The 27,409-nt window shown below is 63.8% G+C and overlaps 1 protein-coding gene across 6 annotated transcripts in view; it reads right to left on the bottom strand.

Annotated features, from left to right (window-relative positions):
• Positions 1-5,007: 5,007 nt before the first annotated feature.
• PDE9A (phosphodiesterase 9A) overlaps positions 5,008-27,409 on the bottom strand; it is an 80,854-nt gene continuing 58,452 nt past the window's right edge. For 2 of the 6 annotated variants that reach the window (XM_046003187.1, XM_046003191.1), the window contains exons 5-14: positions 22,236-22,311; positions 20,348-20,422; positions 16,648-16,734; positions 15,784-15,888; positions 15,490-15,572; positions 14,389-14,545; positions 11,742-11,855; positions 9,517-9,621; positions 8,683-8,811; positions 6,144-7,619 (exon numbers count right to left, since the gene is read on the bottom strand). In XM_046003187.1, coding sequence (XP_045859143.1) covers positions 6,888-7,619; positions 8,683-8,811; positions 9,517-9,621; positions 11,742-11,855; positions 14,389-14,545; positions 15,490-15,572; positions 15,784-15,888; positions 16,648-16,734; positions 20,348-20,422; positions 22,236-22,311 — 1,663 coding nt within the window. In that variant the 3' untranslated portion in view covers positions 6,144-6,887. The other 4 variants (XM_046003190.1, XM_046003188.1, XM_046003189.1 and 1 more) reach the window with 4 other exon arrangements.

Below are 27,409 nucleotides of genomic sequence, written 5' to 3'. Positions count from 1 at the left end.
TGCTGGAAGGCAGCCAACACTGCAGGTCGGCGTTTGCAAGAGCAGCTGCCACGCTGTGTCTTCCTGGACTGTGCCTTCCTGCCAGCCTTCCCTTTCTGCCGGCTGTCCCCGGGAGTCCCTCCGGCCCTCCCAGAGAGACCCTGCCGGCCCAAGTCGGCCGCCCTCCCACCTCGCGGCATCTGCCCCGTGCCTCCCTCGGATCCTGGCTTGTTTGAGGAAGACCGATGAGAGAGAACCTCCCCAGAGAGCTGAGCCTCGACCCTGCCCTGGATGGGGCGGGGGGTGGGGGCATGCGACAGCAGTGGCCGTGGGGGGAGAGGCAGGCTCCTGGCGGGTGCGGGAACTGAACGACGGGAGAGGCAGAGAGAGACGGGAAGGCTGACTGGGACAGTGTCGGGGGGGCTGAACTGTGTCCCACCACAGGGATCATGACCACTTACACCTGCGAATGTGAACTTGTTTGGAAATAGGGTCATTGCAGGTTTAATAACACGAGGATGAGGTCGCCCGGAGCTGGGCTGGGCCAGGACCCAGGGACTGGGGTCCCCACAGAAGGAGGACGTTTGGGCACAGAGACCTGCGGGGGAGACCACGTGACCACAGAGGCGGAGATGGGGGCAATGTGGCCACACGCCCAGGACGGCCAAGGGCTGCTGGTGGCCTCCAGAGTCAGGAAGGGGGTTGGGAGGACCCAGAGCGCAGCCCAGCCCATACCGCAGTTTGGGGCCTTCCCCTCCTGAGCTGTGAAGGAATGCCCACTGCTTATGCTGGTGGCCGCCGAGGGACACTCATGCAGAAGGTGGGGCGTGCTCGCAGGTGGCCGCTAGCGAAACCCAGAAGCGTCGGAGACCAGGCTTGCCAGATTCTTCGCGGAACAGGCGGCCCCTGGATGGTAGCACAGGAGGGAAGGCGTGGCCTCTCGGATTTCCACTCAGGGTGGACGGGCCTGTCCGAGGGGGCGGCCGGGATAGACACAGAACAGTTGCGTGTGGTTCCTTCCACACGGGGAGCCCGTGGCCGGTGCACGGCACACATCCCGCCGGCGGCAAGCGGGCATGCATTGGTCATTCAGCCGGCGTCTCCGGGCCTCCACCGGCAGCACCGAGAACACGCACGCCGGGCAGCCGGCCCGGGAGGTTGGCACGTCCTTCTGTGATGGTCCAGTCAGCACGCCCCATGCGTTTTGAGTTTTCTATAAAACAACCTTTTTTTTTTTTTTAATTTGACAGAGAGAAAGAGATCACAAGTAGGCAGAGAGGCGCAGAGAGGGGGGTGGAAACAGGCTCTCCGCTGAGCAGAGAGCCCGATGTGGGGCTCGATCCCAGGACCCTGAGATCATGACCTGAGCCGAAGGCAGAGACTTAACCCACTGAGCCACCCAGCGCCCCTCTATAAAACAACTTTTAAGGAGAACAGCTGCGATCAGTCCGGAGTTCTCACCGGCAGGACTAATCGCTGGATGCCCCAGGGTCCTTCCGAGCGTCCCTCTCCTCCACACCTGTCCCTTGTCCCGGGACGTAGCCCAAGTGTTCCTTGAGCACCGGGTCTGCAAACAGAGCCAGGCACAAAAACTCGCAGCTCACCATCGTTTCAACATCCTCTCTCCGCTGGCAGCAGCGCCAGGTGCGCGAGAGGCGCTCGTATGCTCACAAACGTGCACACGCACACCCTCGCACAACTACACACCCCTGCAAAAATGCCCCCCGTGAGTGCGCACACGCACACACACACAGACACACGCACTTTGCAGGGTGATTCTTCAGGTTAGCGACCACACACTCAGACCCACTCACTCAGCTGGTTGCTGCCCGAGTTCCTGGAACGTACGTCACCAGCGCTGTCCCTACGGTGCATGGGGTCCTGGAGATCATTCGCATAGGATGTCTGTCTTTATCAACAGCTTGAGTCACCCCGACCCAGCTTCTGGGCCTTTGGGACGTCACCGGGAGCCAGGCTCCTCCCGTGCGTCTGGGCCAGGGAAGGCCAGTGCACAGCAGGGCCCAGTCACCCCTGGTCAAGCCCACTCGGTGGTGACTGCAGGTGGGCGCCCTTCCTTGTTCTCATAAGTGACCGCCTCAGTGACCCCTTGAAGCCCGTCTCCCTCTTTCCCTGATGACACGGGGAGTCTCCTTCTCTGGCCTTTGGCATCTCTGTGTAACCGCTTTGCGCAGACAAGTTCCAGAAGGCTGGCAGCCCAGGCCCCACCCCCCGTCTTGCCGCTCTCTCTGGCAGCCCTCCCCGCGCACCCCAGCTTCACAAGCCCGCTGCTTGTCCCGGCTGCGGGGCCCCTGTCCCACCGAGGCCCCGGTGTGGATGCCGGCCCGCCGGATCTTCACCAGGCGCCTGGCGTTCCCCACCCGACAGGACACAGGGCCGGTGGTGAGGCTGAGGACACAGGGGACGCTGGGTGAGTCCCTGACATCCTCACCTGGCTCCTGTCGGCTGCTGATTGCGAACAGCACCCAAAATCCAGAGCGACGGTTTTATCTGTCCCCTAGACCACAGTAAATTCTTGTGATTTTAGCTTTAAAACTCTCCCAGGCAGTGGATACTGGAAAAGCCCAACCCGGAGTGAAGCCTCTTGTCCAGCGTGTCTGCCCGGCGCGCTGTCCCTTGTCAGCCCTTCCCAGGCTGGGGGCCACGGTGGCGCCTGGAGCCAGGACGGAGTCGGGCCACTCCTGCGGGGGGACCAGCTGGGCCACTCCGTGGCCCTTGGCAGCGTGCAGCAGCCGCGAGCCAATGGCTGTTCGCCGGAGATTAAGTGTTTTCTGTGTTTAGTGCTCATTCAGGCACTGGTTTTCCGACATGACCTGGTTAAAGATGCCAGAAGCGGAGACAGTGACGTCGGCTTTGGATAGTATGGGCGGGGGGGGAAGCTGCAGAAGGTGCCAGTGGTCGGACACAGGACAGGCCGTGTGGGGTGGGTGTCGTGGGGACATCGGGCTTGGGGGTCCCCATCCCAGGTGGGAGTGACAGAGGTTTCTCCTTCCGTCGCTCCTTACCCTCGAGGTCAGTGCTGGAGCCGCGGAGGGCGTGCTGGCCTCTGCTTGGCGGAGACACGGGGCGTGGGGCACTGGGAGCTGCGTGGGGCACTGGGAGCTGCATTCCCAAGGCGGCCCCTGTCCAGTGCCCAGCCGGCACGTGCGCGACATGTGCGCTCTGTCCTGTTCCGTTCTGGACACGCGCATCCCTCCTTCAATTGCTAGAAATCTGGGGGGAGAGAAGCAACGGAGAACAGCCTGTTCTTGTCCCCTTGGGTGAACACGGGGACGGAGGCGTGGCCGGTTTGCAGGAAGGTGCGGGTGTCTCCCTGAGACGTGGTCCTGGACCGTGGCAGCAGGCGGCTCTGTCAGGTTCTGGAAAGCTCAGGGCATCGTGTGTCTCTCTTGATGGGCAGCGCAGCTCTGGACCTTTTGTCCTTCAAGCCAACTTGACGTTTGGCCGCATCTGACCCCCAGCCTCCAATACCGAAGCCGTCCCTGACTTGGCCACCGTGTGTGGGGTCTCCTGGGGCAGGGCTGTCCCGGGCTCTGGGTGAGCAGGCTGAGCCGGGTGGCCCCGTCCCTCCGGGGCTGGCCCGTGTGACAGAGGCTGGCCGGTGGTGTAGAGAGGGGCCGTGCCCATACGGCCAGTGACTCAGGCTGGGGCGGCGTCCCCACGGGCTCAGCTAACTGGGTGCACATGACCCCAGTACAGAGACTTTCTGGAGGCAGGAGGGTTGGAGGAAGCACTTTGCAGGGAGCTGATGTGAGGCCTCTGGGATGGAAACCGGCCGCCAGCGGGGGTGGGGACTGTCACAGAGGTGCTGTCCTTACCCACGCCTCCGAGACGCCCAGCTCCCCGTTCCAGGACTTGTAGAACCTCAGCCCCGTCATGCAGACAAAGTGCGTTGGAGAGTGTGTGTGACTGTGTGTAGGTGCACGGACGTGTGTGCGTGTGTACACACGCGTGTGCACATGGTTGTGCATGTGTGACCGTGTGCAGGCAGAGTAGGGACTCCAGCCATCACTGGGTGACGTTCCACGAGGGGCGGAGTGTGGCGAGGTGGGCCCTGGGCACCACCCAGCAGGTGGGGGGCACTGGTCGGAGAGGCTTTCGCTGGGGGAGCGGCGTGCGGCGGGCCGCCTGCTGGGGTCGCGTACCGTCGCCGGAGCTGCCCCCGCACTGGCTTTAGCCGGATGGAAATGAGACGCAAGACCGTGAGGAGAGAGAGCCCAAGGCCCCGCTCGTACCATCCTGGATTCAAGAAGTGACGCAAAATGTCACAAAATGTCACAGCAGAAATGAAACCCGGGGAAGGGAGCCGGGTGCGGAGTTTGCTGAGAGGGAGTGAACGTGTGGAGGACACTAGTTACGCCGGTGCCCACAGAGCTCAGAACATGCCGGCCTTTCCAGACTTCTCCGCGCGGAGCCTCCTCCGTCCGGGGAGGGGGCAGGGGGGCGTGCGGGGCCCGGGACGCACCAAGGCTGAGTGCACGCGGGGCACCGGGAGGGCTCGGGGGCACATGGCCACTCAGAGCCTGACTGCCATTCAGCGGGGGTCGAGTCTCCCTTTATGATCACAAGGTCACCCTGACTGTCCCCAGTGCTTGTCCCCAAAACAAAGGCAGGAAGAGGGACGGCTCTCCTCCCCTGAGACCCTGAAACGGGCTGAGCACAATCTGCGGTTGGACGTGGTCAGTGCCCACCTCCCCGTACGCGGGCGTCAGCCTGGTGGTGGGTTCACACCCGTGTCCCACAGCCGCCTCAGCCCCACGCCTCCCCGCACTTGGCCGCCGGCACCCCTCGCTGCTCACAAACAGGACACGCTCTGGGCACCGCCTGAGGTTTAATCGTGAATTTACATGGGACGGGGCACCACGCGACGCGGGACCGCCGGTCTGGGATACACGTGTGGGGGGGCACAGTTCCTCGTCTCCGCGGGGGCTGGGGGCTCGGGGGGCTCCGGGGACTGCTGGAAGCAGCCCCGGGATGCAGAGCGCTACCAAAGAAAAAGTACAATACCCATTTCCATATAAGAATATATTATTTAAAAGACAGTTTAAAAATAAAAATTCTGTACAGCATCATGAATTTCCTTTTTTTTTGTATCAGTGAACAAAACAGTTCTTAGAAAACACGGTCTTGTGGGGTCAGGCCCTCAGAGTTCGCTCCCCCTGCTCTGTTGGCTCCCACGAGGCTCAGCCGGCCTGGTCCGGAACCGCCACCCGGGACCGAAATGCCTTCTTCAGGCTCCGCCTGCTTGGAAAAGGAAGAGGGAGAAGCTTCGGTTGGGACTGAAAACGGGCAGGCGCTCTCAGACGTCACAGGCACTGCAGACAGTGCGTACACACCGCACACGCCGTCGAGCACATTTAGGCCAAATAAAACAATTTTGATCTCTCTTCTGAACCCCTGGAAAGTACGATGTGCCCGGGAGACGAAACACCAGTGTTTACAAGCACGGGAGATGTCCCCGCGTTCTGCTCGTTCAGTGGACAAAACCATAGTAACGAGATTATTCCCGCTGGAGGAGAGAGTCCGGCTCTAGGGCTCAGACAGGTGGAGAGAGTTGTGCAGGTCACTCTGCTTGTCCTAAGCTCAGCAGGGCCTGTCGGGGGCCCGTGCCTGTCCCTGCCCCTCCATACAAAGTCGGACCCCGAGTCCCATGCCCTGTGCCTGGCACGAGACTCTCTCCAGTGACCCGTCAGACCGGAGGGACTGGTTTGCTCTGACATGGGCCAAGTGAGCGGCCAACGTCAGGGGCATGGCGTACGCTCACAGCCGTGTAAGTGACACGGCGTTTCTGGGAAGCTTTCACGTGCTTTTCCTTGAACGTGGCCCGAATATTCTGACCGATCCTGTGCTGTGAGCCAAAGCGTGTCCCTTCCTTCAGAGCCGGGGTCTGTGAGCTACAGGCAAGGAGTGAAAGTCTCGCTTATTTCAATGCCACCAGCCCCTCGCGTTTTCTGCCCTCCCTCCTCTGTCCTCCCCACCGCCCCACAGACCGTCCCTGCCGCCCGTGTCCCGCCGAGTTACCGGAAGCACCAAGATATCAGTTGAGGATGGCCCTCTCTGCGCTTTCCCTCCCGTCTCGGCTTCCCTCCCTGGGCGCGTCGCTGTCCCCGGACGACGTCAGGCCCTCCGTCTTCTGGAAGCAGGACAGAGCAGGGGGCGATCAGGTTCCGGGAGCCCGCGAGTGCCCCCTTATCTGCTGAAGAGTTTCCCGCTGACTGAAATGCTGATAGTGTCACCGAGATGGATGTCGGCAGCCATCTGCGCGCCCACCGCCCCTGCCGCGGGAGGCCTCGCCGACTCGGCCACGGTCCGGAGCGTGGACTGCTAGGTCGCCCGGCTGCAGAGCCCCGTGGACTGGCAGGCAGGGGTGAGCACGGAGGCCACAACCCTTTCTCCTTTGTGGGTCTGTCCTTTCTGGGGCTCGGAAAGCATCCTGGGGTCCGAGGGACCTTTATAGTGAGGGCTCTCGGGCGGGGAGAGGAACGCCAAGGTGCTTTAGCAATCCTGCCGGGGGCCTTGCCAGGAACACCTGCTCAGACGTCGCTGTCTGTACCGTTTGCTTTGGAGTCTCAGGACCTCTCTGCGACCTTCTGGTGGAGGGACCTGACTCGAGAAACCGGCTGCGGGTCTGGATTGCCCATCGACCAGCAGGTGGTTCCTGATGACGCGTTGTACACACAGCAGTTTGGGGGACGAGAGCGACACAGGGTGCTTGGGAGACCCCCCGGTGCTCAGCGGGGCACGGGGGCTCCCAGCAGCAAGGCCGGGGGCCCCATAACCGGGAGCCCTGACGGAAGGGAGTGGCAGAGACCGTATGTGGTGGGGTGTGCGGCGCGGCCGAGGCCGGACCAGGACAAGTGTGGGGCAGTGGGGACAGTGCTCGGGCTGCATCAGGCCCCGGGGGAGAGGGGCAGCGGCGGACCAACGCAGGCACACCGCAGGTGGCTGGACATCCGGTGGGGGGTGTCCCCACGGGCCTCAGGAAGCAGGGGTCCCCGAGGAGAGACGGGCACACACCGAGGCCCGGGATTGCAGCCGCCTCTGCACCGGCTCTGAGCATGTAAGCTGACCTTCCCGGACACAGCCCCGGACCTCACGGCACCCTGACCCTGAGCGGCCGAGCCGCCGCGTGTGAGCTCCAGGGTGCGGATGGTGGCTTCTGTCCTGCGGGGAGCACCTTGCCCCGCTGTCCTGTCCCTGAGCAGGGTCAGCCTGGGGCAGAGGGAGGACAGGGACACATACGGGGCCGGGCTGCTGCTCTGAGGGGGCCTGAGACGCGGAGAGATCCCGGCCCCTCTGGTTACAGCATGATGACTGGGGCGGCGTGACCCCTCCAAGGGCCGCGGGGTGTCAGGGGAGTTTGGTCTCAGGGACGGTACAAATTTCCTGGTTTTCTGGGGTCCGGGTTTTGGGGGAATGGAAATGAGCTCCGGTCCGGGGGCGCCCCCACCGCGGCGCCCGGGGCGTGGAGTGGTTCTCTCCTCCCGCCACGAGGAACGCCACCCTTCCCACGCGGCCCGTGTCACCTCCTTGGCCGCGTCGTCCAGCTGCTTCAGCTCCTCGTAGCGATCTCTGGATTCCCACAGGGGCTGGAGCATGAGTTCCTCCACCACAGGGAAGAGCTGGGAGACACACACGGGGTCACGGTCCGTCGCTCTCAGGGCGGCAGAAAGCCTCTAGGACACCGGGGGTCGGGACCACACAGCGGCCGCCACCTGCTGCGGGGTCCCCGGTGGCTGCGGTTCTGAGTCTGTCCGGTCCGTGGCTCCTGGAGACCCGCAGGCCTGCCCCTTGCCCGCCCGCCTCCGGGTCCCGCTCTCTTTCTGTCCTCTCACTTCCACGGACCTGCCCACGGCCTGCCTGTCCCCGACGCTGTCCAGATGCCAGTCTTGCCGCTAGTCTCCTGACAGCCCGTGGCTGGAGGAACCAGACCCTTCCCGTGGCGTGGCCTCGACCGCCCTGCCATCCCTGCCCCGTGGAAGCCTGTGGACGCAGCTCTCAGCCCCGGAATGGCTTCCCTGTGTCCCTGGTCACACCCTGGTCCTGCTGCAGCAGGGAGGGCCGTGCCCATGTGGCAGTCCTGCGCCCCTGCACCCGCTGGCCGTGATAAAGGCCCGGAAGTCCAGGGAAGGAACTTATGGGGAGGCAGGTCCCCAGAGATTGGGGTTTACAGGAGGCCGTACTGAGGTGGTTCGGCAAGGCTGCGGGGTTGTGGGGCCGAGGCCACCAAATGGGCGCTTTCCGGGGCGGAGGTGTGAAGAAAGGCGAGGACCGTCCTGCAAGAGGCGTGCGGTTGGCGGCGGGGACTGTGTGCGATGAGGGGGAAGCTCTCCCCGTGTCGGGGGCATAGGGAGCCATGGAACGTTCAGGGGGGGCAGAGACGGTCTCCTTGCCGAAATCCGCCTGGGGACGGACGTGTGCCGGGCGGAGTGGGGCCAGATAGGAGGGTCTTCTGAAGGCAAAGGGGCCCTGGGAGTGGAGGGCCCGGCCATGGCTCCAGGGGACACGGAGATCGGAAGGCTGGGGGGCGCGAGCTGGGGAGGCCAGAGGGTGCGGGCTCCGGGGATGCTGGTGGAGGGGCCTGGGGTCCCACCTTAGATCGCCCACGGGCGTGCGTGGGAACATGTGCGCACACGCGTGTATCTCTCAGCATGGCGTCCTCAGCACGCGGTGACAGTCACTCACCTTGGTCACCATTTCGAACATCGGGATCAGGACAAACTTGATGAACCCAATTTGGGCCGTGGCTTTGGTCACTTTGTCCCGGTCCATGAACGGGGCCACGGGAAGGCCCTCGGACTTCTCGCGGTCGCTCTGCGGGGGTGCAGGGGGCCGGCCGCAGCGTTAGAGAGAAACACCGTGGACTCTGGGGACTCAGGGCTCGGGGCGCGTTCCCGGGCCTCACCCAACCGGACTGCTCTGCTGAGGGGCCAAACTAGCAACAGGGAGGGAGGTGGGATCTGTTGGGGCCACTGGACCGTTCAGAGGGCGTGTGGGGCAGCTGTGGGGACGGGGCACGGGGACAGGCCCGTGCAGGGTGACACCCGGCTGCTGCATGGCAGAGGCGGCCTGCAGGCCCCCGACCTCCTTCTGGGGTCCGCCTCGCTGGCCGGCTGGCACGGCCCATGTGTGCTGGCTGGGTTCTCTGAGGGCCTCCCCAGGGCTGGCAGTGACCGCCGACCTGCTTGGTGTCACCCACCCCCGGGGCCCCCTCCTGCCTCTGCCGCTTCTCTTTCGGGCCACTCGCTGGACCTGTCTGCCCCACGAGCCGCTCAGTTACTGGTCACGGGTGGCGGGTTCCCGTGGTCGCTTTCCCTGGCTGCCCCCGTCTTTCCCGTGCCAGGGTGTACCCGGTCCTCTCGGGCGTGCACCTGCCGTGAGGGCTTCCTGGAGGCTGGGGAACCGTCTGGGACCCGCTCCACTCGTCCCCTTGGGCACCTCCCATTGCTCTTCTAACGCAGAGCCTGGAAAGGGCCAAGCCGAGCGGCCGGGGGTCTGGAGGGTGGGGGTCGCTCTTACCTGCATGAAGTACTCCTCCAACAGGCAGTCCACCCAGGGCTCCGCGACTTCCATCGGGCGGACCTCGTTGGAGATGTCGCAGCATTTGATCAAAATCATCTTCAGCTGGAGGAGAGATCTGGGATCAGGTGCGCGGCACAGAGCCGGTCTCGCTGCTGCTGTCCGGGTCCGGACTCGCCGCCCCCAGGAGAAGGCAGTGTGGGCTTCTGCCCTCTGCTCCCGGGCCCGTGTCTCCCCTGGGAACCCCCGCTCTCTGCCCGGCACCCCTGCCCTTTCTGCTCGAGCCGCCACTCCGGAGAAGCCTTCCCTGCCCCCAGCCGCCCTCCTTCTCCTGGTCCTGCGCCTCCCCCCAGCCGTCCCCTTCCAGGTCCTGCTCCTCTGGCCCCTCCTTCCAGCTTCCTGGCTGCCCCTCGGCGCCAGATAGTGTCCCCCAGCTCGGCCGCCTGCTGCCACTTCCTCGCCGGGGGGTGACTTTCATCCCAGGAGACTGGCCCTCCGAGCCTGCTGAGGTTCGGGCCCGACGTGGGCCTTTTAGCATGACCGGTCGTGTCCGGAGCGTGTCCACTAAGCCCGAAGGTGAGTGCCTTCAGGACTGGCCGGAAGGCTGGCTCGGTGCGGCCTGGCCTTACTCCAGCACGCGACGGTCCCCAGGGGTCACCGACGTCCCAGGACAGAGCGTGGGCCCCGGTCGGGGTCTGAAGGTGACCCAGCAGGAAGTCCCCCCAGACACACCAGCGACGGCTTGTGGGCCCTGAGCTCTATGCACCCGGTCTTCTGGGAGGCCACCGGGAAGCCTGACCCGGCAACGCACCTCTCTGCTCAGCTCAGCGTCTGGCCGGGCCCCTAGCTGAACCCCAGGGTGACCAGTGGCCCTTTCCCCTGTCCCTGGGCACCCCCCTTCCTTATCGAGCTCGGGAGTCGGTCCCTGGCTCTGTGAGGTGGCTCCAGAGCTCAGGCCGTGACAGGGCCCTGCTCAGCAGGCCTCAGGGGAGCTCGCCCGGGGCCGGGGGCACAGCCTGGGTGCTGCGTCCTGGAGGGAGCCGTGCTGGGACCTTGGGCCCCAGCCACACGGGGCACAGCACCCAGGCCTGCTGCTGGGGGTGTCGGCGGAGGCCCTCTATCCATTTTGACTCTTTCCACTCTGGGGCCTTCCCCCTTCCGCTGCCAGCCCCCCAGTCCACCAAGAAGTGGGTGCTTCTTGGGGGGCTCCTGGCCAATGCTCTGTGAGGGGGCAGAGGGCACCCTGCTCCCTCCTTGTGTGAACAGCCGGAGGGAGGCAGTAAAGGAGGGATGGTCGCTCCGTGTGGCTCATCGTCCTGAAGGCTCGACCTCTGGCCTCCCGCCCCCGAGGGCCTTTCCTCACACGTCACAGGGAACACGGAGGCCCCGAAGGGGCATGGCCTGCTCACTCTTCCTCCTCACCTTGCCGTGGGGGACAGCACCTCCCACACCCCGCTGGCTTTTCAGGAGCAAGGCCGTCCCTCCAACATGACCACGTCTCCCTGTGTCCAGCCCCATGAAGGGAAGCTCGCGGGGACACTTTCTCCTGCTGTTACTTATGGAAGAGGTGAGGTCCTTGCCCGCACAGTCTCTGTGTTAGCTAGAATTCCGGTTTGGGGACGGGGTGGTCAGGGCAGCCCGATCTCAGAGGGCTGTCCTGTTCGTCAGCTTCTAGGGACGGAAGGGGACCACCAGTGATGCTGGAGCGCAGGCCTCACGCCCAGACCAGGCTCAGCGTCGCCCCTTCCCTGAAGGCTGGGAAGGACGTTTCCGTGTGCTTTTCTCTAAAGGGCAGGCACGGTGCAGACGCAGGTGGGCCATCCCCACGGGAGAGCTCCCCTTCTGGACGCCGGGCCCTGCTCAGGGAGGGGTGAGCCGGAAAGGGGCCCTGGGGATCCCTGACCTGCCTGCCCGGAAGCTGGCGTGCAGAGGGCTTTCTGGGGCGGTGCCTTCGTGGGGGGCGGGCTTTGTTCTCAGCAAACCAGAGCAAGAAGGGTTGCCTTCTCACCACCTTCAAGTGAGAACGAGATGCGGGCATCAGACATGCCGCCTCTCACCGGGACACGGGCTCGCTGGGGCTTTCCAGGCAAGCCTGGGACCGGGCGCCCACGTCAGTCACGCCTCGCTCCAGGGCCAAGCGAGGGTTGGGGTTCCTCGGTTCCCAGCCTGGGCCGGAGGGTGGGACTCCCGCACCAGCCCCGAATGAGCTCAGACAAGCTACTTACGAGGGTCATGTGCTCCTCGTTGCTGTAGTCAAAGTTCTCCATCGTTTCTTTGAAAGAATCCATAATTTCTGCATGTCTTGCCATGTCAGTGGCTAAAATTAACGTGATCATCCCCTGAAAAGCGAAAGCAGAACGTTAATCCCGGGGACCGGCCCAGCATCCCTCCGTGAGCACCGGCTGCGGGCTGAGCCCTCTGTTCCGGGGGGTCCCGGCTGGTCCCCGTGCCCACTCGACGTGTGTCTCCGAGGGTCTGCGTCCTCATTTTCAGGATGAGGAAGCGGAGTCTGGAGGAGGCTGGGAGCCTCCCAGGCCACGGCTGGCGAGTGGAGGTGGGGGTTGAAACCCAGGCGCCGTGAGCGAGCCCCGAATGCCGAGTCAGGGAGGAGGCAGCCCGGCCGGGCCTGCTTGCTTGGAGGTGGGAGGCTCAGCCCCAGGCTTCCTTGTGACGGCGGCTTTCAGGCAAGGACAAAGGCTTCCCTTCAATCCAGGAATCCAGGAATATGGCTGTTCCTTTCCCATCGCGTCGTCGAGTCAAGAACGATTTTCCGGGAGACTTTTTCCGTTATCTACTCTGTGCCTTCGCTGCTTGGGAGCCATCTGAGTCCGGTTGTACTGGTCGGCGCTGTTCCACTAACACAGTTGTGAATGACGATGCCATGATTCCTTAATTTTTTTCTTTAAGTAGCCTCCAGGCTCAGATGGAGCCCAACGCGGGCTTGAACTCACGACCCTGAGATCAAGACTCGGACCTCAACCGACTGAGCCACTCAGACGCTTCAAGGATGTGGTTTTTTAAATACAAATATTTTATTACCTTGTTAGCAGAAGTAACAGGATTTGAAGCCGTGACCCTCCGTGCACCCCAAAAACATGTGAGGACACACCTCTGTGCTGTACGGGGGCTGAACTTTCCCCAGAAAACAGCTGCAGCGTCCAGTGTGGAACTGAAATCAGGGGCGCCTGGGGGGTTCTGCCGGCGAAGCGTCTGCCTCCAGGTCAGGTCATGATCTCAGGATCACGATATCGGGCCCCACGCTTGGCACGGCTTCTGCCCATCCCCCTCCCTCTGCTCGTCCCCCCGCTCGGGGTTTCTCTCTCTAAATAAATAGATAAAATCTATAAATGAAGTTGGAACAACTGATTTTATGCTCAGAAAATCTCAATTTCCTGTTAGTCCCGTGTCGGAGGCAGGTCAAGCCTCCTGTGTCCCGCTGGCGGGCGGCGTGAGGAGTCGGGTCATGCTCTGATGGTCCCCCCAGGGGTGGGTGGCGCATGACGGGGACCCGGCGGCTGGGCGGGTCCAGGCCGGTCCCTGCAGGAGCTCCTCCCTGGGCTGCGGGGTCGGGGGCTCTCCGTGACCTGCCCCTTCTCGGCTCATCCTAACTCTTGTGGCGCCCCGGCCGGGAGGCTCCAGAGCCGGGGAGAGAGGCGGGAAAGGCCCCAGATGAAGGGGACACAGCTGTGCCGGGAATTGGTACTCAACGGTGACTGACCTTCGGCACTGCCCTGCGCACTGAGCTCCCGGAAGCAGGGCCGACGGGTGACCCTGGTTTACGAGGCTGCGGTTCTCGATGGAGGGAAGCCATCAGATCTTCGGGAGGGAGAGCCCCGACTCCCTGTCTTATCCGTGCACCTTGAAGCCAGGCCCTGAGGCGTGGAGCGGGCGAGGGTCTCATCCGAGGGACCGCAGAGCCTGGCTCCTCCACGTGGAGATGGCCCCCGGCACGTGTGTCCTGAGGCTGCCGCACGCATGCCACTCGCTGGGTGACGGGGACCCACAGGAAGGCTCCCTCTCACAGTCCGGAGGCCAGAAGTCCCAAAGCTCCGGGAAATGTCCTTCCTGACTTTTCCTGCTCCCGGCGGCCCCGGCGCTCCCTGACTCGGGTCCACGCCTCCGCCTCCGGGTTACACGGCATTCCTCTCCACGCAGGTCTGCCCTTCGGTCTCTTCTGAGGACACTTGTCATCGGATTTAGGGACCACCCGGATAACCCAAGCTAATCCCCTCCAGAGGTCTAACTCGGCACCAGCAAGGACTCTCCCCAAGCCCAGTCACATTCACGGGGTCCAGGGCAATGTCTTTGGTGGAAGGGGGCCACGGTTCAACCCACACACTCCTCTAAGGGGTCCTTCTGGTCTCTTCCCTCCCCTGGAAACATCGGAGGCAGCAGCACCCAGAGCTGTGTCCGGCGGGGCCCCCTGCGTGGAAGGGGGCATCGCTTCCCCAGGAGTGGGGACGTGTCTCAGGACCGGAGGGCGGCGTCCCCTCCCCCAGCATCCCTTGTCTGAACGTGCGGTGCGGCTGACTGGGTCGAGGGAGGGTTCGGGAAGAAGCCAGTTTCTGGTAGGTCTGTCCGGGGCCTGCACGAACTCACGGCGGCCCTCCGGTGACTGACCAGCCTCTGGAACCCTCACTCTCCCGGGCTGCGGGCTGAGAAAGGACGGATCTCACGGGATTCGGTGAGGTGCAGGCCCGCGGGGTCCCGTGCACACGTGCGGAGGGCTCGCCTCTCCCGGGGGTGCCGCTGGCCTTGGTCGGGGAGGGCTGGGGCCGGGAGAGTAGCCCTCTGCCGCTGGAGCGAGGGGTCCTGCCCTGGGGCTGTGCTCATCGTCCCCCCCACCCCGTGCCAACAGGGAGCCCTGCACACCTGTCGGATCTGCTTGAACCCGTCGGGCTGCACGTTGGCGAAGATGTTGCACTCGGACCTGGCGAGGATCTGAAAGGCCACGGCGCAGTGGTGGTTCTCCAGGGGCGAGATGTCGTTGTAGCGGACGGCCAGCTCCGTGCGCGCGTTGATCTGGTACCTGCCATCGGAGGAGAGAGCACACGGAGCCTTGGGCACCCGCGGGGACGCGCTCCCCCGGGCTCTCCTGCGCCTGCCGCCCCTTTGCCCAGACGCCCTCGAGGTCTAACAGCCCTGCCAGCTGGACGCCCCCGCAGCGCTCCCTGGCTCCAGGGACGGTGCCCCGAAGGCGCTCAGCCCTTGCGTCTGGGCCACTCGCCACATCGTCGCTCCGTGCAAAGGGCAGGTGTTGGGCGGGGGGAGGAGCACCAGGGTGTGGCCGCGGCTACGACCCTGGGCTGGACGGGGCTTCGCACGTGGTCTCCCGTGTGAAGGGAGGGAGTGGACGTGCATGGAGCCCCCTCGTCAGAGGGGCTCGGGCGCCCGCACCGTGGGGGCCTGCCGTCAGACGGGACGGTGAGCTCTCGGCCACTCACCGGCTCGAGCGCCTGCGTCTCCGGGCCACACGGCCCGGCAGCCATGCGGGTGTCCCCCAGAAGTGGGGCCGGATCGCTGTTCTGTGGACCTGACCTGTCCGCCTGGGACCCCTCCCACCCGCTGCCCCTCTGCACTCCCTCTCGGCCTGGGTGCTGCTGCAGACGGGCTGGGGAGGGGGATCCGGAGAACGAGGGCGTCAGGGGCAGGCATCGCGCCTGCTTCGGGTGGAGGGGAGGTCTGGCACCGCAGGGCCCGGGTCTGCCTGAGCAGATCACACGCCGCTGCGGGGGCCACAGAGCAGCATGGCAGCCCCTGGGGGCTTAGGAAGCTGGAGTGTTTGTCCCAGGAGGCTGAGACCCTGGACCCAGCCAGCCCCAGAGTGGGAGCTGTGTCCTGCGGAGGGGGGTGCTGGGGGCTGCTGAGGCCTCGGCCCACAGCTCCAACCTGCCTCCGGCCTGCGTGGTAAGCTGGAAACCACTCTGACAACCAGAGCCCTTTAAAGGCAAAAAAGAAAGATCGTGTACGTACGTGTTGTTGTATCCCGGGTGGTCCAGGTCGTGGCAGATGGCGGCGGTCATTAGAATCAAGATGTCCATTTGGGAAAACTTCTCCTGCAGAGACAGGGAGGCAGCGGTTGAGTGGGGGTGGGGCGCGGGGGTGGGGGGGAGAGGTGGTGTAGGGGGAGGAGGAGGGAGGCCCCCGGGGCGGGTTGGGGGGCCGGCCCCTCTCGCAGAGCAGCAGCCCCACGAGGGCGCCGACCAGGGCGGGCGGGGGTGGGGGCCGTGTTCCGAGCGAGGCGCCCGCCCCCCGGAAGGGACGCACCTGGAGCCCGCAGAGGCAGACCATGCTGTACATCATCTGGGCCACGCAGAAGCAGTGCCGGAAGTTGTGGAAGGGGTTGTTCCTGTAGTTGTCCTGCACGCAGAGCTGCGCGAGACGGAGGCCAGACGCCCATGGCCACGGCCCGCACCCCCCAGCTGCCCCAGGCCTATTCCCCCACCCACCCACTGCGGGCCGGCTGGCGGCTGGTGATTCGGGGCGCTCTCCCAGAGCCCAGCGGCACTCCTGGGTTTGCTGGGGGTAGGGGCGAGGCGGCCCTGGGGGAGCCACCCTGTGGCCAAGGGCAGGGGGCGACAGGCTGTCCCCGGGGCTCAGGGACACGAGGAGCCACGTGGGGATGGGATGCCCTGGGGACAGCTGTCGACTGTCGGAGTGGCTGTGGGTCCCGGCCCTCCTCACACCTCTTCCTAGTTTAGTATTTAACATCTAAGCTGTCCATGCTTGGTTCCAAGCAGCATTTTATTTAGAGTGATTTGGGGCTAAACACACACACAGTCCCACACGTGCCCCACCCGCACGCACACGGTCCTGCACTCCCCGCACACACGCTGACGTCCACGCACGCGCGCACGTCGACGACCCCTCACACACGCGTCCGCACCCGCACGCTCGCTTCGCCGGTCCCTCCCAGTTCTCCCTATCTTCTCGCGCCCCAGAGCAGCAGCCGAGGGGCCCCGCGTGCTCTGGCGGGAGACGGACGGACACAGGCTGCACGTCCTCACGGACCGCCTATGGGCACGTCCCTCCGCGTGTGGGAGGCCCAGTGCCACCGGAAGGTGCGCGGATGCTCCGCTGCTGAGCAACCAGACGACACTGTCCTCGAGGACACGGGGGGCCCGCCCTTACCAGCCACCTCCGGAGCGTGATGGGGTTGATGGAGAAGTCTCTGACCAGGCCCAGGTCATGGTACATGTGCTCCAAGCAGCTCAGCATCTGCGGACAGAGCGGCAGGGGCGGGTCGATGGCAGGGGCGGGGCCCGCGCGGCCACCCAACCCAGCTGATGCCTGCAGGGCCCGGCGGTCCCTAGAGGGTGAGCCTCCGTCTCAGGGGCCCCGAGGGCGAAGCCATGTTGACTGGGGGAGGGGGTCTCGGGACCCCTAGCAGGGACGTGGGGCCTGAAAGAGCACTTGGGCTGAGAAGTCAAGGGGGCTGCAGGGGAGAAGGGACAGCGGTTGGGAGGGACCGCGTCAGAAGTGACGCTGAACTTGGCCGCACAGGAAGCCAGGCGGAGGTGCTGGGACTCGGCTCCACGGGACGCGCGCCTGAGAGCAGGTGTCTTGACGCCCTGTGCTTGGTGCGACTCAATAGCCTCCGTCGCCAGCACGCTTCGTGCGCCCCGAGGGGCCTGTGGGGACCAGACACACACTGTAAGGTGCTGCTCGTGTGGTCTGCGAGGTAAGCCATGTTCCCGTCACGGAGCCGTCGTCTGCAGAATTCTTGCTCAGGTTAAAATAGACTATGTCTCCAGTCCCAAAGAGGAATGATCGTCGTCGTTGCGATCTAGTTAAACGCCGCTCGGGACCGCGGAGCTAATTAATCCAGGGCGGAAGGACCGAATGATGATTAAAACGTGAGCGTCTGAGAACGTGGGCTCCGCTTTCTGGGAAGCAGGTCTCGGATGCAGACCCCGGGAGACCGGAGACCCGCGAGGCGGGGACCGCTAGGCACCACCTGGTGGCACGGGGCATGACACCAGCCCACGGTCCCCGGCTAGGCATGTGGTCCTGCCCCGTCCCGTCCGCCAGCTCCCTGGGGCCTGCGCGGCCACACTCCCAGAATGCCCCTGGTCACCGTGTGACCTTCTCTTCCCAAAAAGGTGTGTTATGGATGGAACCGCGGCGCCCAAATCAGCCTGTTTAAGCTCTAACCCCTGACGCGACTGTAGACAGAAGGCTTTAAACCTCGTTAAGGTCCAATGAGGTCATCGGGGTGGCCCTGGCCCATTAGGACTGGTGTCCCCATGAGGAAAGGAGGCCAGAACAGACACGCATGCGGGGACGACCACGTGAGGACACGGAAGGCGGCGTCTACACACCGGGGGAGAGGCCTGGCCTCGGGCCTCCAGGAGCAAGAGAACATGTTCTTGGCCCGTCGTGTGTGTCGCGGCTGCTTCAGCTCAGGACTGCAGGGCACGTCACCAGACACCCGTCCTCGTCACCAGAGACCCGTCCTCGTCACACGCGCACGTCACCAGATACCCGTCCTCGTCACACGGGCGCATCACCAGAGACCCGTTCTCGTCACACAGGCGTGTCACGAGACACCCGTCCTTATCACCAGAGACCTGTCCTCGTCACACGGGCATGTCACCAGACACCCGTCCTCAGTCACACGGGCACGTCACCAGAGACCCGTCTTCGTCACACGGGCGCGTCACGAGACATCCATCCTTATCACCAGAGACCTGTCCTCGTCACATGGGCATGTCACCAGACACCCGTCCTTGTCACACGGGCGCGTCACCAGACACCCGTCGTCGTCACGTGGGCTCGTCACCAGACACCCGTCCTCGTTACACGGCACCGGGACAGCTGGGAGCACGGGGAGCATGGGCTCTGCGGGTCCAGCCCCGTGCCTCTCCGGAGCGTCCACAAGATGGCTGTGAAGGAAACGCCACGGAGCAGAGACCTGTGGCATTGGCAAGAGTTCAGTGGGGGGATGGGAAGTCCCCCCACGCGGGCACAGGTGGGAGCCTACGATGTCACAGATGGGTCGTCCTCGAGGGGACAGGACGGGCGCAGACTGTGTCATGGGCAGGCCGCCAGGCTCTGGGGAGGGGTCCGGGCCCTGCCGTGTGGCTGGGGTGCTGGTGTCCACTATCCCGGACGCCGGCGCTTGGGCCACGGCCCCGCAGCCCCTCTGCTCCCCACCCCACGTGCGCGCACAACTCCTGCAGGCCCCGCGAGCCCTGGCGGTGGTGGTGAGGTCGGGAGTCCACAGCTGGAGGTGACCAGCAGACGGGACCATGTTGTCCCACCCTGGGACGTGTACGACAGTTCTTGGGCACCTGTTCCCGTGGACACTGGACGGTCCCGGCCGGGTGGCCGCGTGCAGGTGGCTACAGGCACTCGCCAGAGACTGTAGCCCTGCGGCCTGCAAGCCCCACGCTCTGGGCTGGTGGCCGTCCTGGGAAGAGCTCTGGCACGTCAGGAAGCCATTCCCTCTGTTTCGTGATCCCGAGGACCCTGGCCAGGGCCGGGGCTGCTGGGCACAGCGACAGCCCCACACGAAGGAAGACACGTTCCCGGACGTGAGCTGCTTTGTGGGAGGCCAGAAGCAGCTCTGGGGGCCTTCACTGTCCACAGTTCCAAATCCACGGCATTCCCAGATTGGCCAGAGGCCGGGGCTCCTGTCTTTGGGCACCTCTGGCTCCTGGCCGCGTGCCTGCCGCCTGCCGGCAGAACATTTCTGGAAACCCCGAGACCGCTGAGCAGCCTGCCCCGGGCACTGAGGGGCCCACCCAGAGGCCGGCCCCACCTGCGGGCTTCACCGCAGCCCCGACGCCATGGGCAGGCAGCCTGCCTCTCGTGGCTGCGTGACTCCTTCAGCCTCTCCGGCCACGGCAGGACTCCATGGGAGATGCAGATGGAGCGGGCAGCGAGGGCCCGTTTCCAGGCAGGCGCTCTGCCCTTTGGGACTAGGCTCTGCCCTCACTCCCCGTGCGGAAGCCAGAGCGATTCCCAGCAGCGGTGTCCGTGCACCCGCCGGAAGCAGGAGTCTGTGGGCGCCGAGCCATCCTGGGTGTCCTCTCGCCCACGCGCTGGCCTTCCCCGCCTGGGTCCCCTGCTTGGACATTGGTCCTAGGTCTTGTCTTCAAGGACTGACCTCCCGCTTCTCCCGGTCACGCCGCCTCCCACCCTTTCCAGTCCTGCACGCTCCCGGGTGGCTGGATGAATTGGGGCACACGAGTCTGGCCAGGCGTGTGCGGTGGGACGATTCCCGGGACGCGGGCCGGCCTGCAGTCGGGTGGAAGCCTCTCTCGGTGCAGGAACGAAAGCACGAGAGCCGGGACTTCAGTGACCCCAGGTCTGGCCGGCGAGACGTGCCCGCGCAGGGCACAGAGCCCTCCTAGTCTGCCCCCTGCGGCGAGCTGGCCAGGGGCGGCCTTTCTGTGGGTCTGTGTTACCAGAAAGCCGGAGGAGTCGCAGATTTGGTGGGCGTCGCGTCCAACACGAGGGACATGTGTTTTTGGGGATCGGGAATGGAGGAGGAGGACTGATGTTATTACATTACACCGAACAGACGGGAATCTCCATGTTAGCATTTTCTCAGCAAAAGGGGACACCGGGAGAACGGGCCGGCTGCGGGAGTCCCGGGTCTCCCCCTGGGGGACGCGGCGCCCCGGAGGGGGTGCGGGCTGGGGGTGCACCGGCCTGCCCGCGCCTCTGCTCTGACACCCCCTGCGTGCGTCCCGCGTCTGCGCCCTCCTGAGCCCAGCCAGAGTCAGACTGAGGGAGCGCCTGGGGACCTGAGGCCTTCAGCAGGCGGAGCTGCGGGGGGGCCCCAGCGGGTCCCCGTGATGCTGGCACTGGGCCGCTCACTCACCTCGTTGGGCTCCCAGAGCCAGACGTCGAAGGTGGGTTTCCTGAGAGCTTCGATGGTCTCCGGAGAGAGCAGATACTGGAAGGACAGGGGGCTGGTTAGGCTCTGGGCTGGGACGAAGGCCGGTGACCTCGCGCAGCCAGGGGACGTTTGCTCCACGTCCTCCTGCCCCCCCAGTCACCTGCGCACGGACTCCAAGGCCACACTCTACAAGGATTCTGCGAGGGCCAGGCTCAGACCTTCTGTCCGTGGCCAGACGCAGGGCCGTGGGGTGACAGATGTCCCCCACTCAACGGCTGCCTAAGTCTCTCTAAAGTTGCGGAGACAAACTCCGGGTGACTCTGGGTGAACTGCCTCTCCGTAAACCCGACGGGAAAAACACAGTAGAGTGAAGTCAAGGAAGAAGAATGAACTTGGCCTCGATTCAAATACCGGCCAGGAATCGACTCGGAGTGTCTGCCTTCGCCTGCCGGCTAACACGGCACAGCCGGCAGGGCTGGGGGGCTGCGGATCGGGGAGCACCAGAGTTCAGGTCAAACTGTCACGGGGAACAGGCTGTGACCTCAGACGTAAGACCGTCACGGCGCTCGGGGATGGGATGGGATCTTCCCCGAGGTCTTTGGTTGGCTTGGTGTTTCCTTCATTTATTACTATTATTATTACTCAGAGAGAGAGAGAGCAGGGGGAGGGGCAGAGGAGCGAGAATCCCGAGCAGGCTCCCTGCTGAGCTCGGAGCCCGACGCGGGGCTCGATCCCAGGACCCTGAGCTGAAGCCAAGAGCCACCCGGGCGCCCGTTTGGTTTCTTGTAAGGAATTTCTACGGAGGACAGAGGACGGAGGATGGAAGACGGACACCTTTCATTCTGGCCGTCGGCTGGGCCTCTGGGGCAGGATCGGGAGAGGCCGGTCATGTGTTCCCGTGAGAAGAGGTCCCAGTGCCCATGTGAATTCCTCGGGCGATATGCCACACGCGTTTGGAACTGGGTTGGGGGAACCCCCTCACAGGGCGGCTCCGGGAGGCTCTCTGTCCCCGCAAGGACCGTGGGCGGTGGTGGGGGGTCTGCCCTACGCCGGGCCTGCGACGCCTGTCCCCGTGCCAGCATGCAGACCCTGACTCTTGGTGCAAGCCCGAGGGGACAGTCTGCCAGGCCAGGGTCCTGCTTGCTCGGCTGAAGGCACGGCCGGGATGGTCACCGACATCACAAGACCCTGCTCTGTGGTGGTTTGGAGCCCCCAGCCCCCAACTCCCTGGTCACTGGGCCCTCCGCCAGGGCCTGGGCTCTCGCAATGGAGAAAATTCTAGAGGCGGAAAAGCGAAACTTCTCATGGTAACTACAGACAGCTCGGGCCAGGAGACCCAAGGAGGCGGACGTTAGGTAACTTTAAAAAATGGAAGCTCCTGGGTGGCTAAGTGGGTTAAGCCTCTGCCTTTGGCTCAGGTCATGATCTCAGGGTCCTGGGTTCGAGTCCCGCATCGGGCTCCCTGATCAGTGGGGAGCCTGCTTCCCCCTGTCCCCTGCCTATTGCTCTGCCTATTTGTGATCTCTGTCTCTGTGTCAAATAAATAAAAACTGTAAAAAAAAAAAAAAGGAAGCTCCTTACAGTACCATCTGAGTATAAACACCTTCACCAAGTGGGCAAGGGGCGGACAGCGGGGAGGGGCCGTGAACCGCTGGCCTGGGGACCCCCGCGGGCTAGGGCTAGGCTAGAGAGAAAAAGCATTGGGCCTGAGAACAGCAGGGGGTGGGGGTCCCACAGCCGGGGCCATGGCGGGAGCTGCGTTCGCAGACGTGCGGACAGATGGGGCCTGGCCAGGAAGCCAGGGTGGCCGAGGGTCGGGGGCCCGGCTGGGGGCACAGACTGCTTTTCCAGAGCCAGAACCTCCTCTCACCTTGGGGTACGTGGGGACATCACGCGGAGGGCTCAGCTTCTTGTCCACAAAACTGTACCTACAGGGACAGCTGGTCCTGTGGGGAACAGCCAGAATTAGCTGCGGACAGGGTGTCCGGCGGGCCCCCCTCCGCGGAGCGACACCAAAGAAGCCCCAGCCAAGCCCAGACCCCACGGGCCCCGTGTCCTCGTTTGTTATGGGAGCGTAAGTCGGCAAGCCCGTGGCCTGTCGTGGTGAACCCGCCAGGGACCCTGCCTGGACCCAGGCACACTGCTCTCTCGGAAAACACGTCAGCTCCACTGCAGGCAAATTCCTAAAAAATCTTTTAACAAGGGAAGTAAAACACTTTTATTCTAAAAAACTCAAACTAGAAGGAAGTCGGCAAATTAAAAAAAAAAAAAAAGCCCCCCACGTTACCTACTTCTTTCCTCTCAATCTCACACCCTGGAGATACTTCTGTTAAGTTCGGGGTATCCTTCCAGAATTTTCTTGGGCCAGACACGCAGGGACAATGCCTTGGATTTTTAACAAAAATGGAAGTGTCCCAAACTCACTCTTCCGCTACTGCGTTTCCACCTTGCTCCCGGCAAACTCTCTGCTTGATGCCCCCGGAGCTCAGCGGCACATGAAAGCACGTCCTTCTGGGGTGCTCCCCGGGTGGGGGGGTGCCGTGCTGCCCATCCGGTTCCCACCACGGACTTTTAGGATGTTTCCAGTTTCCCCTGGAAACTACCTTTGAGAGATGAATTTGCTATCGGGCTCCTGTTTTCCTTCACTTCTTAATATCAAGGCACCTGCCCCCCAATAAGGTCAGACCACATCCAGCCAGGCGTGCTCTGGAGGGAAGCCACCGTCCGGCATCAGGGGGAGAGTGTGCTGACCTTGGTGGTACCCGGGGGCTGGATGTGGCCCCCTCCCTACCCGGGGACCCTACCTTCCTGGAAGGGAACCTACTCTCCATCCTTGGACGTTACACACTTTGTAGATCACATCCTATCCCCTGGGAGAACTCTAAGACCTCAGAGCCACAACACATCCCTACCCTGTAAGCCTGTGAGCCTGCGTCTACACTGCGAATGCATTTTAAGAAAAGAACCAGATGCAAGCAAACCCTCCGTGCACGAAGGCATTCCCGGCAACGTCCCCTGTTGTTGTAAAAACGCAACAAGAAACCGGAAACCACCTCGCTGTCACCAAGCGAGAAGGGATTTACACCCCTAGGGTCCATCCAACAAGATGGACGGTTGTGAGTTAAGATAATGATGAGAATTATGGGACGTACGAAGGTTTTTGGGGAAAGGGGAAGAAGAAATATTGCACACAGGATAGACTGAAAGGCAATGCAAAAAAAAAAAAAAATCTAGCAAGGTATGAGGAGGAAAGGACACGTTTGGTGGGCTGAGATGCACGTGCCCTGTGCCCTCCCAGAACGATGGAGGGGCCGGACGTTGGTTCCACGTCGATCCGTTTATAGCTCACAGTATTGTAACCAAAAAAAAAAAAAAAAGACCATAACGCGGTATTTCTTTTCAAAATCTCCATATGCGAAGCACGTTTGTATCAGCTCGGCAGCCGGATTTCTGTGGGGCTCACCCCCCACCCCCCATCCGTATCGTCTGGAGGTTTAACCCCGGGGGCCACGCTACCTGCAAACTCAGAGTAACAGCTCTGTTTCCTTTCTGATAAAGGGGCCTCCAGTCCGGTTGTCTGGGGCTCCCACTGTTCTTTCCCTCAGCGCGATGCTTGCAAAACTCATCACGCTTCGTGTGTGGAGGCGATTTCAGCGCAGATTCAGCGAAAGAGGAACCAAGGAACCGCTAAAGGGCACGAACCAGGTGCCTTCCATCGCGGCCCTACGAATGAGAAGTCCCAGCCCGCAGCTTTCTGAGCAGCGACCAGCCTGGTCTGTGCTCACGGTCGCCCCATCCTCCCGCGCTCAGCCTCCTCCGTGCACGCGTGAAATTCCCGGCAGGGCGGGAAGCTTGCACAAAGCAAGATGGTTTGTCTGCTGGAAGCCAGCTGCTTCCTTCAAAATCCCGGTGTCGGGAGCATCTGCCGGGGGCCTGGGGACTCCCGCCAGGCAGCCCCCCCGGCCAGGCGCCCCCGCCTGCTCCCGCTGTACCCCGTTGCCACGGGAACCCACATCCTCCAGCGACGGAGCGGCTGGCACGGTGCCTTTTCTTTTCATTCTATTTGGGGCTGATTTTGACTTTCATTTCCTGGGCTCCCAGCTCCCCCACCCCCGTGGCTTGTCCAGTGGACAAGGCCACTTGTTTGGGATGGAAGCGGAGCCCTCAGGAGCCCTCCCTGTCCAGGGTCAAGCGGCCAGCTCCGCCCGTGCCCAGCTAGGCCTGGCCCTGCCCTGAACGTGAGCGGGACACCGGACCAGGAGGAACCGCACGACTCCCATCCGCCGCTGTCCCCAGGGTGGGAAGGCGCCTTGCGCGGAGACCCCGCTGGCTGGGGCTCGTGTGTGGGTGAGTGTGGGGCTGCCCTTCAGGCCCGTTCGCCATCTGTGTGGGCACAGGCCCCCGTCTGTCCTCCCAGACAGGCCGACGGCCGCCCAGCTGGGTTGCTCTCGCCAGGAAGTGTGGGGTGCCCGTCTCTCCCCACCAAGTCCCAGGGGCACGAACATGCACACGATGTCCCTGCGTGATGGAAACGGAACCTTACAGACAACACACAGAAGGGGGGCACGCGGCAGCCCCGTTTGCCATCAGGGTTCACGTCTCCACAGAGCAAGGGGAGGGCCGTTTGTGGGGGGCCAGAAGGGGCTGCCAGGCTCCCAGAGCAGGGCCTGGGGTGGGGGGCCGGGCTGTGGGTTAGACCAGGCCCCAGGCTACTGGGATTCTTTTTCCCGAACGTGTCAGCCACGTTGGAGAGTTTTACCCCGTTCTGTTTGTGCCTGAAGAGTCCCATCTACCGTCTCTCACCTCCGTGGGAGGCTGTGAAAACCGTCTGCCAAGAATATCGCCTCTAGAAGCAGTCAGGGCCCAGGGAAGGCTTCTTTTTGGATCGCGGCACCAGGAGCTCTAAAAATGGACTTTCTGGGCGGCGAGGAGGAGCGCTTCAGCCCGTGCCTGGGCCCGGCACCCGCCACGCCTCGGCTCTGCCCACTGTGCCAGACGGGCGCCCGCGGGTCACGGTTTGCCTCTCGGCTCCCGCGGGGCTGCTTTCCTGTGCTCTAAAATCGGGAGTGTCCTTCCCCCGTGCTGTTCTGTGGGGCGAATTATGTCCCTCAAAGCGAGAAAACCCCCAGGACCTGGCACGTGACGTCCTTTGGAAGGAAGGTCATCGCAGGTGTGATGACTTCACATGTGGCCACGCTGGGGCACCGAGAGGACTGGTGTCCTTTTAGAAAGGGACATCTGGACACAGAGGCGCACGGGGTGGGGGGAGGTGAAGACCGAGATGGAGGAAGCACGGACCCGCCAGGAGCCCCCCGGGGACAACCGTCCGAAGCTTTGGGAGGGGCTGGGGTAGATCCTCCCTGGAGCTCCCGACGGGGCGTGGCCTTATGGACACCTGGATCTCCGGCTTCCGGCCCCGACCTTGGTGCTACTTTGGCTGCCTCGGGCCGCTGGGGTTACCCAGGCCGGGGGAGATTTTCCCTCTGCAGCCCCAGCGGCAGGAGCAGGGTCGGCAGCCACGCCGGGACAGCACACGCCCCCTTTCCTGGATGGAGGAGGGTGCCCGGCCCGGGACACAGCAGGGGACAAAGCTGGCGAGGGTGCAGGGCTCATGACTCACGCTTGGTGGCTTCGGGCAGGTGGTAGGCCTTAGTCATTCGGGAAGGGACGAGAGGCTGCCTTCTAAAAACCCTCCCACGGGGCCTCTGTGGGCTCCGTGGGTCGGCACGTTTGTGGGTGAGGGGATGCCCACAAAGGCAGGGAGGGACCCCACCCCAGCCTGGGAGACCCCCTTTTGGGCGACATACGTGTCAGCCAGAGGGTGACCACAGCCGCGGAGGGCCTGAGCTGGGCCCGGCCGCCTGCCCCAGCCGACTCCAGCTCCTGTACCCCATCCCACAAGGGGCTCCGTCTCCGCCCCCAAGGAGCCTCGCACTAGGGGGATGTCCGGGATGAGTTACTCACTTGCAATTTTCTGCGAATTTTCACAAACTCCTTTGCCTGCCTTCCCCAAGTCCCATGGGAGGAGACCTCCCCAAATCCACGTCACGGGCCATGTGGGCGTGATTAAACGTGGCGTGGTCCCTGTGAGACCACACTCAGGTGGCTTCGAGCCCACCCGAGGCCAGCCAGGCCCTCAGCGCCGCACGGGGCCGTCAGCTTCCCCTCCCGCCTTCCAAGGGCCTTTCCTGCGGCCTCCCTCCCTCCCTACGCTGGTCACCCTCAGACTTTTAAGATCCGGGAATGATCTTCAAACCAGCAGCTGAGCTTTCGAAGACGAAAGTGGGCGAGCGCAGGGCTGTTCTTGGGTTCCTCGTCCCCACTAAACTCCCCGAGCCCGCGCTCTGCCCTCAGGGCTGCCTGGTGGGGCCCCATTGTACCCGTGTCCTCCTGGGTGCGCAGCCGTGTGGGCGGGGGGCTGGGGGGATCCCGCCGAGCGGCAGGTGCGCGCTCCCCACGGTGCATGGGCTCCGTGCGCGCCCCCTCCCTCGTCACCTCCACGGTCGCCCTGAGCGCTTGCTGGGACCACAGTTTCGGCAGACGGTCCTGCTGTGCCAACACCCACGTTGGAGCGGGCATCAGGAAGCCTGGGGTGCTTTCCCCGTGAATTTTGGGTTCCTGGGGGAGAGCCTCAGGTTCTGCCCGACACGTGACCTCTGTGCGGAGAGCGGTCGGAGGCCCCGTGGGATCTCTCCTGGGACCGGCTGCTCCGAGCTCTGGGCACATCCACACCGGAGCACGGCCTCCGGGCACCGGGACACCCTCCCCCACGCACCAAACGCCGTTTCCTCTTATTGGGCCCTTTTTAAAGAAATGCATGCCAACGTCTCTCGTCTCTCGAGCTGGGTAAGTGAGTCCTAGCGCTTTGATCTGCGGGACGGTCACTCCCCCTTCAAGTGAAGCCGGGCTCCTCGCCTCCGCAGCCCCTAGACTCTCTTCAGCGGTACGAAGGCTGCGGGGTTGACAAGCAGATCCCAGCCGGAGCCCGGCCGCCCGTGCCCTGCGCTCCCCCGCCAGGACCGGCTCTGGCTGAGCTGCAGCGCT

This window comes from Meles meles, chromosome 4 (assembly GCF_922984935.1).
Source record: "Meles meles chromosome 4, mMelMel3.1 paternal haplotype, whole genome shotgun sequence".
NCBI classification, from domain to species: Eukaryota; Metazoa; Chordata; class Mammalia; order Carnivora; family Mustelidae; genus Meles; species Meles meles.
The sequence above is the reverse complement of the archived record's forward strand: the minus strand, read 5'-3'. Positions and strand labels throughout refer to the sequence as shown.